Source organism: Vespa mandarinia, chromosome 6, assembly GCF_050613455.1.
Source record: "Vespa mandarinia isolate Hongniang chromosome 6, ASM5061345v1, whole genome shotgun sequence".
Classification (NCBI taxonomy): Eukaryota; Metazoa; Arthropoda; class Insecta; order Hymenoptera; family Vespidae; genus Vespa; species Vespa mandarinia.
In genome coordinates, this window is record NC_140815.1 from 1,918,270 (window position 1) to 1,937,500 (window position 19,231).

At 33.7% G+C, this 19,231-nt stretch overlaps 2 protein-coding genes across 9 annotated transcripts in view; both read right to left on the bottom strand.

Moving 5' to 3' along the window:
- Positions 1-200: 200 nt before the first annotated feature.
- On the bottom strand, positions 201-11,767 carry Tab2 (TAK1-associated binding protein 2). 7 transcript variants are annotated; one of them, XM_035864257.2, is made up of 10 exons: positions 11,170-11,746; positions 5,761-5,899; positions 4,695-5,190; positions 3,573-3,956; positions 3,269-3,481; positions 2,484-2,635; positions 2,315-2,408; positions 1,526-1,792; positions 465-521; positions 201-375 (listed from the first exon to the last, which is right to left on the bottom strand). In XM_035864257.2, exons 2-10 carry the CDS (start codon positions 5,866-5,868, stop codon positions 350-352), a joined length of 1,797 nt encoding a protein of 598 aa, XP_035720150.2. In that variant the 5' UTR covers positions 5,869-5,899; positions 11,170-11,746; the 3' UTR covers positions 201-349. The 7 variants fall into 7 exon arrangements, with proteins under 7 accessions (XP_035720150.2, XP_035720145.2, XP_085513889.1 ...); XM_035864252.2 differs by lacking the exons at positions 201-375; positions 465-521 and adding an exon at positions 6,273-6,372 and having other exon boundaries at positions 1,158-1,792; positions 11,170-11,749; XM_035864259.2 differs by lacking the exons at positions 201-375; positions 465-521 and adding an exon at positions 6,273-6,372 and having other exon boundaries at positions 1,161-1,792; positions 4,695-5,185.
- A 1,751-nt stretch (positions 11,768-13,518) lies between these two features.
- Clic (chloride intracellular channel protein 5) overlaps positions 13,519-19,231 on the bottom strand; it is a 16,011-nt gene continuing 10,298 nt past the window's right edge. For both annotated transcript variants that reach the window (XM_085657764.1, XM_035864269.2), the window contains 3 exons: positions 15,656-15,961; positions 15,132-15,458; positions 13,519-14,513 (listed from right to left, as the gene is read on the bottom strand). In XM_085657764.1, the coding sequence (XP_085513890.1) occupies positions 14,433-14,513; positions 15,132-15,458; positions 15,656-15,961 (714 nt within the window). In that variant the 3' untranslated portion in view covers positions 13,519-14,432. The remainder of the gene's footprint in view (positions 14,514-15,131; positions 15,459-15,655; positions 15,962-19,231) is intronic.

Consider the following 19,231-nt stretch of genomic DNA (forward strand, 5'->3'; position numbering starts at 1 on the left):
TTATAAATGCGTATTTATTTATTGCTTACCTGTTCCTGCATATCATTTATTGCAATGTACTCGCATTGAAAAGCTAGGAATATATTTGGTATAAAATAGAAACGCTTCAAAAAAGAATCCATATTAGAAAGAACTGTTACAATGAAATGATCAGTTTTAATTTCATTGTTTGCACTAATCACGAATAGAAAATTAAGATAAATTAAACTAAATTAAGTTAATTTAAATTAAATTATTACATTATTTATGCATCTCTATGTTTACAGTTTATATCCCTACATTGCTTTTATTTAAATTAAATAATTCGAAATTATATTTACACTTCTTCAAGTTTCTAATTCACTTCACATCATACAACCCAACTGTGCACTGTACCTATAAGCAAAGAAAAAACATTTAATGGTATAAAAGACAAATTCTATACATCTGTCGGTTAAAACATTCAGATGTTTGGAAATACTTACGTCTTGGTGAAAAATTATGATGATGTGTAACGCGTATATGAATATCTTGTGTTTCACCTATAAATTTAAAATAGATATTAAAAAATAGTTGAAAATTGTTATTTTTCCAACTTTTCATTTTAAAGTAATTTAATTAAAATTAAATCATTTTAAAGTAAAGAGTCTTTAAATAACTTTACATTTTATTATACATTTAAAATAAAAAGAATTAATATATACTTTCCCCGTACTTACCAATATATTCAATTTGCACATACTTAATATATATAATATACTTAGTATATTCAATTATATTTATTAACACACCCACATGCAAAAAAAAAGTAAACAAAAGGGTAATAGAACAAAAATAAAAACAAAAGTACCTACTTTCCATCATTGTACTGTATTCACTGATTAGAAATACGTATGATTCATTTTAATAACTATAAATACAACAACAAATTCATTGGAATTATGTACAATAATAAATCCACCAAAGTTATGGATCATTCTAACTTGATAAAAAACAAATACTTTAACAAATCTTATCAAATTGTTTTAATTGCTTAACCGGGCTATTTAACTCGTCGCAAAGATTTAACTTCTCTTGTGATAAATGAATAAATAAATCATTTGTTTCTCACTCCTATTAAAAAAGCATTATATGTTTAAATAATTCATTTTCTGTCAAAAATTTCTTTATAATAATTTATTATATCATTTTTAATTAAATAAATTCACGTTAATTGCAAATACTTCCAATTAACAAGTTAATAAATGAAATCATCCTTGATCGAGTATTTTCATAAGGTAACTTAAAAAATTGTGAAGAAATAATTATTTGATAAATAAATTCTACAAGATTAGTAAATGGTTTGATAAATTCTTGGTATCAGTTTAATCACTCAATAAACCACTCAATAAATCATTCAAAACTCGTTATAAAATCAAACAAAAAAAAAGAATTAAAAAAACATGCCGTTAGGACGGTTTTTTTGTTCGATCGAACAACTCTTGTAGAAGATTATTAAATGAGTTTGACATATTGACTTGTTCAAGCGGCAATCCATGTATCCTACCTGCATTGCCATGATCCAAAAGTCTCGGCATGTCACACTGTTCACACTTATTCATCAACGGATGATTATCAAAGGTACACATCCTGCAAACCCACGAAGGTCCATCCCTATCTTCTTCTCTATCATTTACATCAGCAGTATCCGTAGAGGGTTGCCAAACTGGTGGCTGACTTGGCAACGGCGGTGGTGCCAGATGAGAGGACGGTAGAAAAGGTTGACCGGTATAAATGCCCTGATAAAATTCTTCATTTGTTTCACCTAAAGGTACTGTAAAAATGATAAGGAAATAAGTTGATTACAAAATAATGTAATCATTGATGTATGTATAGCGTAAAGGTTATTTATAAATTAAAATTCAGTTCATTGGAACTTAAAACATACAAAACGATCTCATAAGTTTAATTAATACCTCATTAAGGCTATTAATTGAAAACGAAAATTAAAATTCATTTTTAAATACATAACGCACATTATATTTCGTTAATTAACTTTAGGCCTATAATTGCGTAACAATTGATTCTACAGATAATTGATTAAAATATTTAATTGATTAATTAAAAAAATGCAAGATGTTCAATAAGAAAAATTAAAAATCATTGAACTTCCGGTTTAACCGGAAGTCAAGTATTTTATTTCGTAAACCTAAAATATTTGAGACACGACATTATGAAACTTTTTCTAATATATTTTTTTCTTACAAATGTGATATTTAAACTTGTTCTTAATTTATAATCAATCAATATACATGTTGTATATAAAATTAGATAAAATAATTTTTAACAAATTTACCTCGTGGATCCGACCACTGATCCACTTCGTCTGCAAGTCTGTCACATTCGATTTGCAATTGGTAAATTTCGCTTCGTAATTTTTTCTTCAGTTCCTACGTAAAATAGCAAACATAATGGGCTTCGTAATGGCAATATTTGAAATTCGTTCTTTTTCCAATTTTACCTACCTGAGGCGATATCGAAGAATCTGGGGGTCTCGCTAGAGACTGCAGTTCTTTCTTCATTGCTTCAAGTCGTCCCTTTTCGGCTCTTAATTCCTTGGCGAGTCTTTCCTTCCTTGCTAATTGTTCAGCGACCAGTTTTCTTTGATGTTCTGCCACTAAAAATATAAACGATCGAAGATTTAACGATTATATTTTTATACAAGATTTGTTAGAATTTCGCAATATTATTTTTATTGCTTTTCCCAAATAGAAATTCTCTTTAGAAATTCTTACTTCGACGTCATAATGACAAAGAGTTTGGGTTGCAGAGAAGGCTAAAAAAGGAGCGACGATGCGGAGTGCAACGTTCAGGAAACATGCGAGCGAGAGAGAGAAAGAGAGAGAAAGAGAGAGAGAGAGAAAGAGAGAGAGAAAGAGAGAAGGAGAGAAAGAGAGAGAGAGAGAGAAAGAGAGAGAGAGAGAGAAAGAGAGAAAGAGAGAGAGAGAGTACATTGCGACGATCGTAAGAAGGAAAAGCAGATCAGGTGGTCCACGTAGAATAGCCGTGGCGTGGCTATGTATAGCCGGAGCGTGGGGTTAGGAATGCGTAAATATCGTTCTCACTGTTTCATGTGGGCGTAGTACGTGCGACCGACTAACTCACAGGTAAATATACGTAGACGTTGATCTAAGAAGAGACTCCGAGGAGATAAAGGACAAAGAACGATAATCGTTATAGACCGATGTTATTTGAATTATGTATGTAAGTATGTGCATATATACATATGTACATATGTAAATTCCATTACCTTGGTTTAACGGCGAACGATTCTGATCCTGGCCGATTAACGGTTTTTCTTTAACGGGACTAGAGGGAGGAGAGATTGCCGTTGGTTCAGACGGAGTCGCAGGGAGACTATTAGACGAAATAATATTCGTTATTGTTGGAACCGAAGGTGTGGTCGGGGCACTCATTGTTGTCGTCGGCCTTGGCAGCTGACTCGGAGGTCCGGCAGGAAGTCCTAAAAACAAGAAACGCATTCGTTGTTGTTCGAACGATCCTTGCTTTATTGAAGTAACTCGAAGGGTTTGTAATAAAAAATGATTATGTACCTGGAGGCCTCTGCGGACTAATTTGAGCGGGGGGAAGCAGGCTGTTAGGTCTAGCCGGACCCATTGGTGGTCTGATTCTTGCAGCAGCCACGCTGCCAACGCTTCCCGGGCCGATGCTAATTTGCAAGCGGCTTTGAAATCCTCGTGGGTCCAAAGACGAGGTCGAATATGTTAAACTCGAGCCTTGCGACCTGATGTCGATTGGTGCTTGTGGTTCTGATGATGGTGGCCTCAGTGTCAAGCTAACCGATGTATAACTTCGCGCGTGATCAAATTGTCCAGCGTTTTTTCCTACAGCCAACTGAGGTTCCGCATAATGGGGTCGGGGTTCGACAACGAGATCGCTTCGTTTACATGTACCGATTGTCGGCACCGTTCGGAAGTCTGCGGATTGCATAGATTACAAAAAATGAATTTATTATGTTTTACCTTGAACGATGATAAACGGCATGACTGAGATTGATCGAAGAAGGAACTATGGAGAGAAAAGGAATACTTGGCGTTTACCGTGCCAAAGAGAAAAAGAATATAAAAAACGAAATAAAGAAAATTATTTGAAATAAATTTCAATGAAAATAGTAAAAAATAAAAATAAAAACAAAAAGTAAACTTATCGGAAAAAGTCAAAATGAAAAAAAGAAAAATAGAACGATGAATAAAAAATGAAAAGAGAAATGTTTGCGTGGAAGGTGTGGGCAAACAGAAGAACCAAGGATCGATTTTTGAATAGTGTCCAAATTTTAATTCCCTAACTGTTACTCTCAATTGTTATTAATTATATGCTCCTGTTTGACTGCTTTCTTATTTTTTTGGAAATAAGACGATATGTTTAAGTAGTATCATTCTCGATCGATATTCGGAAGAAGTCGACGGTTAATTTCAAACCTCATGTGTAATCGATTGTTACGATCGTGTGTTAGTTATCATCATTGACAAAACAGTTTCGCATCGCGTTCGCGCGTGCGATCAAAAATAATATTCAATCATTTTGATTGTTATTATACTTTTGCTGTTAGACTTGAGAAAAACAAAAGAATATTGATCAAATTTGAGAAAAAGAAATAAACTACGTATGTATATATAACATTTAGATATGGCAGATATGTGGTGGTCACATCGTACCGCGGTTGCCCGCAGGACTGCAGGCGACATTAACATTGAGTTCGAATCCAGGAGCAACATTGCTGCTTGAGCAATTGTTGCCATTGGTGTTTGCGGACGGGACGTCATCGAAAAAACCGCGCGCTTTGCAAGCCGCAGGTGCGGAAGAGGGTGCAAGTGGTTCGTTCGTAGTTACGGATGGTGATGCCGCGGTACGTGAACAGCCAATAGGATAACGTCGCGCCACGCCGATGTCCAATGAGGCTGGCCTAGGAGGTCGCGAACCGTTGCCATTCGACGTAATGCGTTGCAATGATTGGTGATTCATTGCGCAGCAACGCTGTTGTTGTTGCTGTTGTTGCTGATAATGCTGCTGTTGCTGCTGCTGATGCGATTGATGATGATGTTGAGCAGCAACAGCAGCAGCAGGTGGGGGCAGTGGAAAAGCGCCCGGTGTTGGACGCGATTCTTGGGTTGCTCGTAGACTTCTTGCACATATCTCCTTGTCGTGGCTGTTCTGCAACGCACACGCATCTGAATCAGCCAGCTTTTTTCTCTGTTCATGCGTGATTCTTTCTTCGTTAAAATCGAGCGGTCCATCCAATTTATCTTATAATTTACTGCTCATATATTTTATCAATAATAAATCTCGCGAGAGATTATAGAAAGCAATACATCTCGAGCCCACACAAGTTCCACGCTACGTGCAAATGAGTATGATAATGTGCGAGGAGTGAAGTGGTAATGGATAAACGTTCGCACATTTAATATCGAATGCGTATGAAATTTGTTATAGTTTATTCGAATCGATCAAGTATATTATATATAAATATATATCGGTTATTTAATTTTTGGATTAAATAATTTGATCAAAAGATAAAAATTCACAAAACAACACAAATATTATATTGAAAAGAGATTTAGTAGGATAACTGGAAAAAGGAATGAAAAAAATAGAAAAAGATTATAGATTAAAGATTATATTCATACAAATTATAATAATCAAGATGGATTAGGAAATTGTAGTTAAAAGATTGACTTGTACTTAAGGTTTTCAAAAAAAGATCTGGATAAATGTTAGCTGTACCTGTGCGATGCACTGGGAGACGACGTAATCAGGGAGCGCAGGGAACTGCTGCTTCAGCTCGTGGAACAGCTGCATGATAGCGATGTTAGAGCAGTGGCACTCCCCCATCGTGGGCCCCCATCCTCTTGGCAGGGATTACCTATAGGTGCCAGGATCTCTTGTTATCCATGTCTCATTTCTCTTCCTTCTTACACATTCTCTCTTTCAGATTAAATTTTTATTTATTAGAACTATCTTTAAAATTAACCACAAAAATTGATTACATAATATATTCATAGATCAAATCTAAATTATCATCAAATAAATACTAAAACGAACGTTCACCTTTTCAAATTGAACGACCTAACGTTTCAGAAATAAAGAGGGTTTTTTTCTTAAGTTATCCATTAACGTCATTAACCGTTCACCTTTAATAGAGTTAATATTGGCCGACAGATTATTACGAAATGAAAATATTTAAACAACATCCGTTAGCTATACAAATTAGCGTTAAATATTGATATCTGTCGTACCTGTTTTTGGCCACGTTGCAAAGAAATTATTCCGGGAAGCTTAATTCTCGCACGTATTTATATTATATCGAACGGACACTTTTTATTTGGGACGAGTTTCCTGAAAATTTGTTCGACGATAAAATCCATAAAAATTACGATTAAATTCAAAAAGAATAATGGATGATATTCCTGCTGCAAAATAAAAATATCGACGTTTCATCGTTTAAAAACCGTACGTTGTTGTTGATTTTCTAAATAAAGTAGATCGTGAAATTGGCAACGTGTAAGGAATCAGTGGACACCTGTGCTGAACACGCGCGCGCGTGCTCACACTACGTAGGTGTGCCACATAATTAGCCGGCACTGTCGTGGCGTTGCACGCGCCTTCACTCGCCCACGCATCCTTCCGCGCATGCGCGTTCCCGCCAATCTCTTTCTCTCTCTATCTCTCTCTCTTTCTATCTTTTGCTTTCAGCCCTTCTTTAAATCGTCCTATTTCGTAGAGACTTGATAAATCTTTTTTTTCTTTTTTTTAAATTTACTATTTAAATCGATTCTTATGTCTAAGTAATTGTATATGAAACGAAAATTATCACATATAGTAATATATGTGTATATTATATATAGTAATATATATATATGTATAGTATATATGTATATTACATATAGTAATATATATATATATATATATATATATATATATATATATATATATATGTTCGTTTGAATTATTTTTTCAAGAAAAATCTGGCATTGTCGACTTCCACCGTACGATCGAGAATCATTGATAGGCAAGATCAGCACGATCAACAATTTATCTCTCCGAAAGACATCGGATCGATCGCTTTCTTTCATATGTATGTACTTACATATCTGAGCTTCCATCGTTATATGCTCTGCTATCCGGCCGTAAGTGTGTATGTGCGTGTGTGTTTGTGTGTGCGGACAAAGAGAATTATTTTTGTTCTTTCTTTTTTATTTATTTTTTTTTTCTTTACCTCATACACCGTGTCACACGATAGAACGAAGAGGAAGGTTTTTGTTGACGTTTCTTCTTTCTATCTCTTTCTTTCTCTCTCTTTCTTTCTCTCTCTCTCTCTCTCTCTCTCTCTCTCTCTCTCTCTTTCTCTCTATTCCTTTCTCTTTTTTCTCTCAACGAACAAACAACAAATAATATTTCTTAAATGTATTGTACGTACGAGTGATGACTCTCGGAAATACACAGAGGTTCCTTTTCAAAATAATTCTCTTCCCCGAATTCGAGATCGACGAGATCGCGGTTAAATTGCACAATTAGATTTTATTTTAATTAAATTAATTATTAAATTATCGGTATGACAGTTATATGGAAATACGATCTTCGATAGATGCGTACAGATAAGCACGGTAAGATAGACGAGAAATACTTGTCGATGCTTTCTCGCGACTTTCGAAGAGCGTCTATACGTAAATGACCGAAATACAAATAAATTTGTGTGGGCAGACATTCGTAGCGAAGGTGGTAAGTAAGTTTCGAATTCGTTTTGTAGGGAGCTATCGCTTCGCTCGCGCTAAGCCAAGCGAACGACGGCGTGCGTGCCAAAGTTTAGTTTTTCACTGGCGTAGAATCTACGTATAGCTATGTCGTCGCGCGGTCACAAAGTTAACGGGGGTATATGCCAAATATCGTTCCAAACGATATAATATATTTTATCGACAAAAATATACGGGCGTGTTCTTACATAGAAATTATTTCTAATGTGAATATATACGGAGAAAGAACAAAGGGACGTTTGTTATAATGTAATATCGAGATACTGACGTAAACAAATATTCCGTTGATTTAATATGTATCACTATGACGACAACCAATAATAATAAAACAACAACATAACAGTAACAATGACAATAACAATAACAACAACAATAACAACAATCAAAAATAAATAAACAAATAAATAAATAAACAAATAAATAAATAAATAAATATAAAAAAGAAAAAGAAAAGAAGAAAATGATGATCCGATACAATATATTCGAAAGAAATTGAAGCGCATCTGTTGGTTAGAGGTAAAGGTTTTAAGAGAAGCGATTAAGATGCGGGATAGGGTGAGTAAGGGGTTGGGCCTGGTCTGTGATGAGGGGACGTGGGACGAGAGAAGAAGAGGGGAAAAACGAAAATGCATTTCACCGAGTCGGTGAAAAAGGAAAAGCGAAATTCCAGCTTGGCGAGAAGATATTTGTGTCATGAGGAGACACACAGAGCTGCTGTTTTCGTCTACGACCAGAAACACGAGGAAAAGGGACTTCCATGAGCGTTTTCATGCATTTTTTTCATTCCTTTGTTGGGGGAAGAAAAAACTAAGAGAGAGAAAGAGAGAGAGAGAGAGAGAGAAAAAAAAAGAGAGAGAGAGAGAGAGAAAAAGGGAAACTTACGAATCTATTATTTCTGTCGATACAAAAACTATGGAAAATAAATTTCATTTCGAATTAAATAAAAATTTGTTTCATTGTTCCAAAGCGAGATATCGAAACACGAGATACTTCTCTATAGATTCGTTATCGAAATTTCGTTGCATTTCAAGTTTCAGGCGATACGCGAGAACGCATTATTATGATTAAAACTATCTCTTTCTTTTTTTAGTATTTTGTTTTTTACACCGCGCTTCTATCTCTAACAATTTATGATTAAAACTGTCTGTTCCTTCTTTTAATTTCTTTTTTTTTTACATCGCACTTGTACCTCCAAAAATTTGTGATTAAAATTATCTCTTTCTTTTTTTAGTATTTTTTTTTTACACCGCATTTCTATCTCCAACAATTTGTCATTAAAGCTGTGTGTTCCATTTTTTTAATTTTCTTTTACGTCGCACTTGTATCTACAAAAATTCGCGATTAAAATTATCTCTTCCTTTTTTTTTTAGTCTTTTTTTATACCTCGCTTCTATCTTTAAAAATTTTTTTAATTTTTTTCAAGCAGAATAATTTCCTTCGAGAGAGTTAAAACAACTTTCGATACAACTTCTTTTTGGCTTTTTTCATAGCGAATTTACATATAATCGTGGGGTTGGAAAGATGAATGCGGCGATTGAAAGAGGGTAAATGGTATAGCCTGCATTTTGTAAAGCATCGAATGAAAATAAGAGAAAAGAGAAGTAATTGACGAAGATCTATAACGTTAAACAGAACTACGATATATGCAAGTATGTAGGCCGAGTTTTGCGTTAAAAAATAAACGTTCGAATGTGAAAAACGTGTTTTTAATATCTTTTTTATAGCAAAAAAGAAGAAGAACAAAAAAAGAAAACACGCAAATCGTTCCTCTCTTATTGGATATTGCGAATGTGCAGCGGTTTATATTGATATCAATTAAATCGAATTAAATAGAACTACATGTATGTATTTATATATACACATCTGTATTATTTAACGACGTGCCGACAAATTGAAATGATATGTTTCGAAGTTTCGTGCAGAACGTTTATCACAACTGGATGGTCGCGTTTGTGTCGACTATTGCATAATCAAGATGATTTCTTCCTCTGCATGTAAACCTCCTACACCACCTTCTCCCTACCACCCTTCTCCCACCACCGCTACGAATGATTTCGCTGTGAAAACAAGCAAGTTGTCCACTGAAAGGAACGTGTTTCTTGATCCACGTGGACAATTTCTAAATCGATCAATATCGAGACTGTCAAATTATCATAAGTGATAAAAATTTAATTTCGTTTAATATAATTACTAATGACTTAAACGTACATGTTTTGCGCGTATTACTTTCCATGAATTATTTATTATTTCTAGATTATCTTTTGTATAATTTTTAAATAATAAAAATAGCGGTTACCGTCCATATCCAATAACTAACAATTAATTACTTTTAAATAAATACTTTTCCTTCTTTCGGACGAGAATCAAAGTGTACGTATCATACTTTTTTTCAAATTTGTTTCTAATGGTTTCAATCGAACGTCAACAACGACAATGATATTACGAACGACATGCTTACACATCGAATACATATATATATATATATATATATATACATACACATATATGTACTACATATATATTTCATTCATTGAAAAAAATTCAATTTTCGATAATAATCAATACACGAATAATTTTCATTATCGATTTTAAAGAAAAATAAACTCGCTATCGAATAAAATCAAAGATATCCGTAGAAAAATAATAACAGCATAGATGTGGGATTTTTATTAGTTAGAGATGATCAAAGGGAAGGAAAAAGGAAAAAAAAAAAGAAAAAAAGAAAAATTTCTTGGAAGACAAATACGCGTCGTTGCATCGTAGATAGTAGAGAACGTACAACGCGCATTCCGCGCAGCGCCACGCGAGTGTATTTTCGCGTGGAGAGCGCGCGCGCAAAGAAGACAGCGAATAAAAGTCAAAGAGCGCTTCCTTTCCCTCTAATCACCCTCCCCAACTCTTCCTCCCTCGCTCTATCTTTCTTTCTTACTCTCTCTCTCTCTCTCTTCGTTAGCTCGTTAGCTCACTCACTCTCACTCGACAGTGGCGGCCGCGTCAGGGACGTAGAGAGAGAAACGAAGTACGCGGCTTTCGGCTCTTCGAAGAGCCGAAGAAGAAGCGAAGAAGCGAGACCGGAGGCCGAGGCCGCTTTTAGAAATGACTCTCGTCCCACCTCACCGCTCCCCCCACCATTCTCACTCTCACTCTCACTCTCTCACGTCCTACAGGAGACGCAGATGCAAAGGCGTGCGCGCGCATACATACACGCGAGTGCGAGCGCGCCTCGTTGCCTCGTTGCCCGTTTTCCATGTTTAGAGGAGAGAATAACGAGAGAGAAAGAAAGAGAGAAAAAGAAAGAGAGAGAGAGACAAGAGAAAGAGAGAGAAAGAGAGAGAAAGGACAGGAATGAACGAAGAAAGAAACAAAAAAAAAAACAACTCACCGGACGGCGGCCATTGGAGAAGGAAAGAAGTCGTTGTGTCGAAAGGTTAAATATACGCGAACAAGTCGTTGAAAACGGTTTGATCGGTCGATCGCGCTCCCGGGCTCTTTTCAAACGTCGATTAAGATATTTCTTTTCTCAGGAGTACGTATTCATGTGTATATTCGTAACGCGCAGCGCGGTGTCACTTGTCCGTCCGAAGGCGCGCGCGCGCGCGCCCACTCGTCAGAACACTCTTTTCCTCCTCCTCTCTCCCTCTCTCTCTCTTTCTCTATCTCTTTCTATGTTTTTTCTCTGTTCCTCTCAAGAGTGCGCCTCGTGTTCACTCGTTTTCCCTCGTATGCTCTATTTCTTTTCTCTTTTCCTTATCTTCCGTTTTTTATCTTATTTTCTCCTTTATGAATCTCTTCACCTAATTATTATCTCGAGTTGCACACTAACCGGAAGCGCGCGCGCGCGCGTTATCCCTTTTTCACTCTTTTTCTCTGTCTCTTTCTCTCGCGTTTTCTTGAAATCAGAGCGACGCGAGAACGACCGTCCGTCGAAGGCAGCGATCAGCTGTCCACTGCCCCCCACCTAGCAGAACGTCTACCGCGCGATTCTAGCGAGCAACCGGCGAGCGAGCGAGTGAGCGCGCGCGCGCGCACACCCACCCGCCCGTAATCCGATCGCGCATACTACCGTTCTCTCTCTCTCTCTCTCTCTCTCTCTCTCCCTTTCTTTCCTTCTTTTTCTTTCTCTCATTCGTTCCTTTTCACTCTATGTGATTTTACATCTATGCAACATGCGCTCTTACGACTCGCGTAGTCGTTATGCCGCCGGCGGACCGCAGCGAGTGCCTCTCTCTCACTATTTATGAATGGGAAGAGAGAAAGGTCTCGCCAGAGTCGCTTGCTCCTCCCTCGATAACTACCATGAGGAAGGGGAAGTCGCATGGCTATTTTAAACACACATCGGAAACACGTTGCGATACCTTTCTGACTTTTGGATAAGATCGTTCGGTCTTTTTTTATTCATTTGTCTTCCGCACCGCCACGGTCAGAGAAAGAGAGAGAGAGAGAGAGAGACAGCGAAGAAAGTTCTTTACCAATGCATCACGAATGCCCTCTTTCGTCGTTCTATTCAAACTTGTCACTCGCTAATGTACCGATCGGATCTTTATTTCTCAAAGAAAGATTGCGGGAAAATGTTTCCATCGGAGTAACGGCTTAAATTTACTGGAAAAACACAGGTATATATATATATATATTCACTTCTCAAATATAAAGTCAAAAGAATAATGACAATTGTAATAATAATTATCGCAATAATAATAATTAATAATATAATAATATAATATTATTATTAATGATAATAATAATAATTATAATAATAATAATAATAATAATAATAATAATAATAATAATAATAATAATAATAATAATAATAATAATAATAATAATAATATAACCGCTATTACGAAATATCCAATTAGACGTTTATTCGCGCATTCGCTTCGTTCAGGTTTTATTAATAAAGTCGAACGACGTCGCGATTCAGTTGCCATCTTCCAATATTATTATTATTAATAATAATCATCCACGTTTGCAAACTAATTTGCAAACGTTCGGAGGAGCACGTGGAAGATTTGCAAAAATCGCGCATAATGGTACGACGAAAAACCGCCATATTCTTTCTAAACGGAAAAATCGTTTTACTTTTGCTCTTATCGGACACTTATGATCTTCTCGGTTACGTACGCTCGCTTATAAGTGGATAACGAAAATGTAAACGTAACAAGGTATTTCGCGTGCCGAAGAACTCGTAGAAGAAACGTATGTACCGTGCAATACCGAGCTAGTCGAAATACATGTATGTATGGTACGTATGTATGTATGTATAGTATGTATGTATGTATAGTATGTATGTATGTATGTATGTATGTATGTATATATATATGTATGTTGTACATTCCTTCTTTGTATTACACGACGAATATCCTTTACCCCTTAATGATTCCATGCATAACACCTTCTCAAGATTTTGTATTACACTAAATGATGAAAAAGCTTATGAGAAGCTAAAAACAAAGCGTTCTGACTAATGCGATAAGTCGTCTAATAACATTTTCAAACAAAGTCCTTAGATAAAGATTCATTTTAAAAGACTCGTGCTCCGGATGGATTAAGACTAGACGTTATCGTTCGGAGTGTTATAAAATAAAGATGCGGACACAACGAAGAGGAAGTGTCCCTCCCTCCTTCCCCCACCTCTCCCTCCCCTTGCATAAAAACGTAACTTTTAAGCCCCGACGTAAGACCTTCAATCCCATAAGTAAATATAATATAAACTTTGATGGGATCATTCTTCTTCCTTCTTCGATGCACGGCGTTTCTCCTGTGTTCTTCGTGATTTTTTCTTTTTTACTTTTTATTTCTTTCTTTCTCTCTTTTTTCTTTTTTTTTTTTTAATTTCTTTTTCTTTTTTTCCCTCTTTCCTTTCATGATGCTCGTTGCTTCGAGAAAAACAAATACTCTTATCCTTATTCGTAATATCTCTTCTTCGTTTTATTACCAAATAGAAATAATCGCTATCATCGAAAAATGACAAGTCCGATTTATTATCAACGCAACATCATGTTGTTCTCTTGATAAACGTTTACATACATTATTCGTATGTAATATTAAAAATCAAAGAAAAATAAGCGGAAAAGAAAAACGACACCGTCAATTTATACTCGTATGTACATACGTGTATGTAAATTTAAATAAAGAATCAAACTTGGGCTTGTGGAGTTTTTTCTCTGTGTTTTCTTCCTCCTTTCTTTTTTTTTCTTTTTTTTTTTTTTTTACTTGTTTTACTTATTCAAAGTATCGTGATAAAAAAGTTAAATTAATCTGGATTTGGCTCGGCCATATATATATAAACATACATATATATATAAACGTAGCAAAGGTTTTCCAAAATTTTTTTTTTACATTGATCAACTTAGTCGTGTCAACACTAATTTTTTAAATGACGGGAAGTTTCGATGGAATGTTTCCCACTTTCTCACATTCCTCTCTCCCTTCTCTAAGGACAAAACACCAACGATTCATTTTTAAGTTCGAAACACGGTTCATCGAAACTTCGCTACATCGAATATTTGTTGTCGCGATAGGTCGATCGTATTAGGACTGTATTTGTTGTTTTTGATGATGTTGTTGATGATGTTGACTATATCGTCTCGAATCCAAGGAAAAGAAAAAAAAAAGAAATCCTAGACTCGATGACGAAGGTCCAGCCTAGTCGTCATTGACCTCGATAGGGATGCTGGTAGTGAACGTTGGCGTCTCCAATTCCTCGTGCTTTTTCATCTTCATGCTCTACAATTAACATCGTAAATATATAATTGATAAGAGTAATAGTAATAAAAAGAAAATAAAAATCTTTACGGTTTGTTTCTATGTGCAGAACATTAGTGTACATATTCACATAAGACTTTTTGTAATTCAAGATCTTAAATCTTATAATAGTTTTATAGGTATTTCGGTTATCGTCCAAAAATATTTTGATAACCATGCAATTTTGAAGATATCTATTAAAATTAACATATTTCTCTTAAAAAAGATTTTTTCTTCTTTTTTTTTTTTCTTTTATTTTATCGTAAAATGTACGTAAATTTACATAAAAGAGAGAAAAAAAATTATTTTTCATACAGAAAAAAAGTTTATAACTAATGGCAAAAAAGACAATTTTTTCTTCTGTGTGAAAAAAAATTATAAATTGTACATACTTTTACAATAACATCTGAGATAAATCTGAATAAAATCCTATATATTTCTATTCCGTAAAAAATATGTTCCATTTATTATAAACATATTTTACAATAATAACATTGTCATTATATGCGTTTAAATAATAATTAAAAATTTTTCGAAAAACCTGGGAAGGATATAGTCTCTAAGACGGTAAAAAGAATTAATTTCATATATAAATTTTACCTGTTGTAGTTTATAATGATTTATGATGTCTTGATCGGCCGGACAACTTTGTAGAAATGCATCGAGCCTGTACATATGGTGCATGTATCTCCAAAGATGCACCAGACTTTCGGGAATTTCAAAATTCGCGAAGTATTTCCCAGCGACCCTGATGTGTTGAAGTCGTGGCATGAGTTCACAATCGAAACAGCACATCGTATCGCCCGTGAGAAAGCGCGTACCCTTGCGACCCAAGTGTTCGTCGATCTTTCGTAAGTGTGCCATCAAAGAGGATGACTTCGGATCTTTATCCTTGTCTTTTGCATTGAGCAGGAGCAATTTCAATTTCTATATGTATATATATCAAAAAAAAAAAAAAAAAAAAAAAAGAGAGAGAGAGAAAAGAAACACAAAAAATTAAAATTATTGTACCACATGTATATCTATCCTTTATCATTTTATCAGATTTATAAATATATTATTGTATATAAGAATAAAAATATGTACATAGGTATATAATCAAGTAACTATAGCGAAAAACTTACGCTAAACAAATTCTCTACTAAAGTGGCAACTTCTTTATCCTGTACGAAAAGATTATGTCCACCGGGTATATTCTTCATGATGTGTCGTTCGATCTTTTCGTTCTCCAATATGGCATCGCCATTGTCGATCAAAATAGGAGGTGGAGTCGCTTGGAAATTGGTACGAAAATCAGGTGGTGGTTTTTGCATATCGACGGTCGTCACTTTCAACGAGATCGTCTTTAACTCGGCGAGAAGGTACAAATCCATAAAGTACTCTTGACAGAAGAGACAAGCACCTTTTCGACGGCCATCGATCGTTGATGCCTGCCAACAGAACAATGTAATTGATATTAAATATATTTGACATATATCCATTTTACCTAATCGATTTATTAAGAATTTTTGGCAGAATACCAATTCTCTCTCTCTCTCTCTCTCTCTCTCTCTCTCTCTCTCTCTCTCTCTCTCTCTCTCTCTCTCTCTCTCTCTCTCTCTTTCGAAGAAAATACTTCGGAAGATAAATTTCAAGGAAATGATGGAGATCAGCTGGACAAACGTAATAAAACTGGCGATTTGCCAGTTTTATCCTTTTGCAATATCGATTCTATTTTACAGTCCAACGATCGTCTTTAAATACCGTAGCATCTGTGGCTTTACAAATAGCCGTCATAATAACGTTTAAGAGATTGAAAAGGATAATGCGAGAACAAAAGAAAAAGAAAAAGAAGAAAACTGAAACGAAAAAATTGACCTCTCCGTTATAATTCCTTCCGTGTTACGATATCCTTCAATGTTTCTTACACCGAGGATTTATGTCAGCGTTACGATGATACTACATTTACTCTCCTCATATATGCGTTCCTACGTTGTACTCCTTTTTTACTCGATGACGCATCGCCCATTCCTGTCCATCGAAATTTTCGGATTGCAGTAAGAGAAGTGTCAAGGTTTCCTTCAAATTATGCGATTCAATCCTTGCGAATGAAAAACTTGACATAAAACATTTGACCTTTCAACAACTTCAAAATAAAACGTTAATCGAATAATAAAGATATAAAAAAGGAAAAAAATTCCAATTCGTAAATAATCACTTTAAGTGATTAAAATAACATTCCCGTTATAGAACACAATTTGTAGGTTAAAAAACATTATTCGAATAATAAAGAGATTTAGAAAAAAAAATAAATAAATAAATAAATAAATGAAAAAATACTTATTTGTAGAATATCGTATTATTGAACATAATTTGAAAGTAAAATATTGATTTGAATAATAAAGATTTAAAAAAGAAAAAATTATGATTCATAGAAAATCATTTTTGTTGTCATCGTTTCTGTTATTGAATACATATACTTTATTTGAAGATAAGACATTAATCGAATAATTAACGTTTACAGAATAAAAGAAAAAACAAAAAAAGAAAAAAAAAATTCTGAGAAGAATTTTCATTTGCAGAAAATCACTTTTGTAGAATATTGCTTTTATACTTTGATACGATTAATTCGATAATAATTAATTAATCGTATATAACGTGTACCTGTCACGTGTCCTTGGAAAAATATTTTGTAGGAATTTTACATAGTTGATTTGTAACGATGGATAAAAACCTCTCATCGTATGGTGAAAGAGATGCTTGTGAAGAAGAGAATGTATTCTCGATACGGTAAGAGCAAAGTTTGCTATATCTACATACTACATGCACTCATACGTATATATGTTGAGCAATGACCTAATCTATTGTATATGTACACATGTACGCGCAATTATTCGAGAAAAACATATATTTTATCTTATATGTACGTTTAACGATAAGGAAAATCCATGAGACGAGTTTCATGTTACGACGTGCGTTTATATGAGTCATAGTAAACAAAATGAATACGAACGTATAAGGAAATCATATTCTCCTTCATAAAGTCAAAATCAAAATTAAATGGAAATTAATAATTTTATTCTTCATCCTGAAACATTTTAATTCGTCAAAAAAGTAATTCTGTGCAATATTAATTCATTCACAACTAATAATAATAAGATGAAAAAAAAAAAAAACGAAAAGGAAAGAAAATTGTCAAAATTTAGAATGAACAATAATACAATAAGACAGGATAATAACACGTAAGTTTAGATTTTAATATAAAACGTAAATATATGTATAGTTATTTGATTTTTCAAATAATTTTGAAAATAATCTTTTACTATATTGAAAGCGTGTGGAACTCTTCGGTCATATTTAAAAAAAAAAAAAAAAGAAAAAAAAAAAACGATTCAAACAAAACAAAGAAACATTATATATATATAAAATGAGAGAGAGAGAGAGAGAGAGAAAGAGAGAAATGAAAATATGAATCTACCGTTCGTTGAAATTTCTTTGATGGTATAACACATCACGTGCGAAGAACTTCGATCTCGGATAAAATGTCACGAAAGACATTTCTTCGGCATCTTCTATCTTCAAGGAGGCAGTGTGATCTATTGCCACGTTTATTTCTTGCCACCTCCTTTCTCTCTTATGAAAGCTTGGCTATTCGAGTGCCGGAAATTTCTTCGATTAGTGATAAGGTAAAACGATTGTATGCATGATATGCATATATATATATATATATATATATATATATATATATATATATATACATATATTTATGTATGTATACTATCATAAACCATTAAAATGTTAATTTAACTCTTTATAATGCGATATAACTTTGAAGTCACATAGTTAAATTCATATATATATATATGTATATCTATTCAAATATTCTAAATTTTATTTCATTTTATCACTATAAAATTATCTGTCGATTCGTATACGAATCTTTAATGTTCTTTTTTTTTTTGAAGTCTAAGTTATACTTAATGTGGTATAATAATAATACTATATTTTAATATATACAAATGTATTTAAAGTATAACGTAATAAATTTTTATCTCGAAATATGGCGCTTCGAAGAAAAATTCTATAGAAAAGAGCTATCGGATTTAAAGATTAAAATATTATAGTATTTATCGTTTTAGTGGAAAGATTCAAGATTATTTCAGAATCAACTTAGTTTATTTATTTTTTCTTTTTTTTTTTTGGGATACTTTTTATAATGGCAAAATATTCTACGTAGAAAAAAGAACAAGTAATTTTTGCCAGATATACTTTTTCTTTTTAAGGCCGAATAAAATCGAGTTATAAAGGGTTAACAAGATCAACAATAAATATGAAATTAACGATGAAAATAATCGTTCCTTTTATATTTCGGAATGTAAATTGACGAAAGAATATACATACGTCAGAATTATTAATTTCGTCGAAAATGTTTTTGCCTTTATAAAATAAAGTGTTTTCTAAATTTTGTAAGAAATAATTTCTAAAAAGTCTCAAAATTCCAGAACAATTTGGTTATTTTAAAAGGTATTATAAATTATATTATAAATATTATAAATACATTTAATAATATATAAATGAAACGAATAAATATAAGAGTTAAGAAAACAAAAAGAACATTGATTTACATATATTAATCAAATGAGAAACAAAACGCGTGGAAATAATAAAATAATATTAATTTTTCATAATTTTTCATTGAACCACTTATTATTTTCTTGCAG

Bases quoted from the DNA above. Each gene is read 5' to 3' on its own strand.
- Tab2 (XM_085657763.1), bottom strand. From the start codon at position 5,868: ATGGGGGAGTGCCACTGCTCTAACATCGCTATCATGCAGCTGTTCCAC. The intron at 3,957-4,694 runs GTACGATGTGAC...TGCAATCCGCAG, and splicing joins CAGTCCTGCGGGCAACCGCG to ACTTCCGAACGGTGCCGACA. The intron at 2,636-3,268 runs GTAATGGAATTT...TTATATTTTTAG, and splicing joins TCGTTCGCCGTTAAACCAAG to TGGCAGAACATCAAAGAAAA.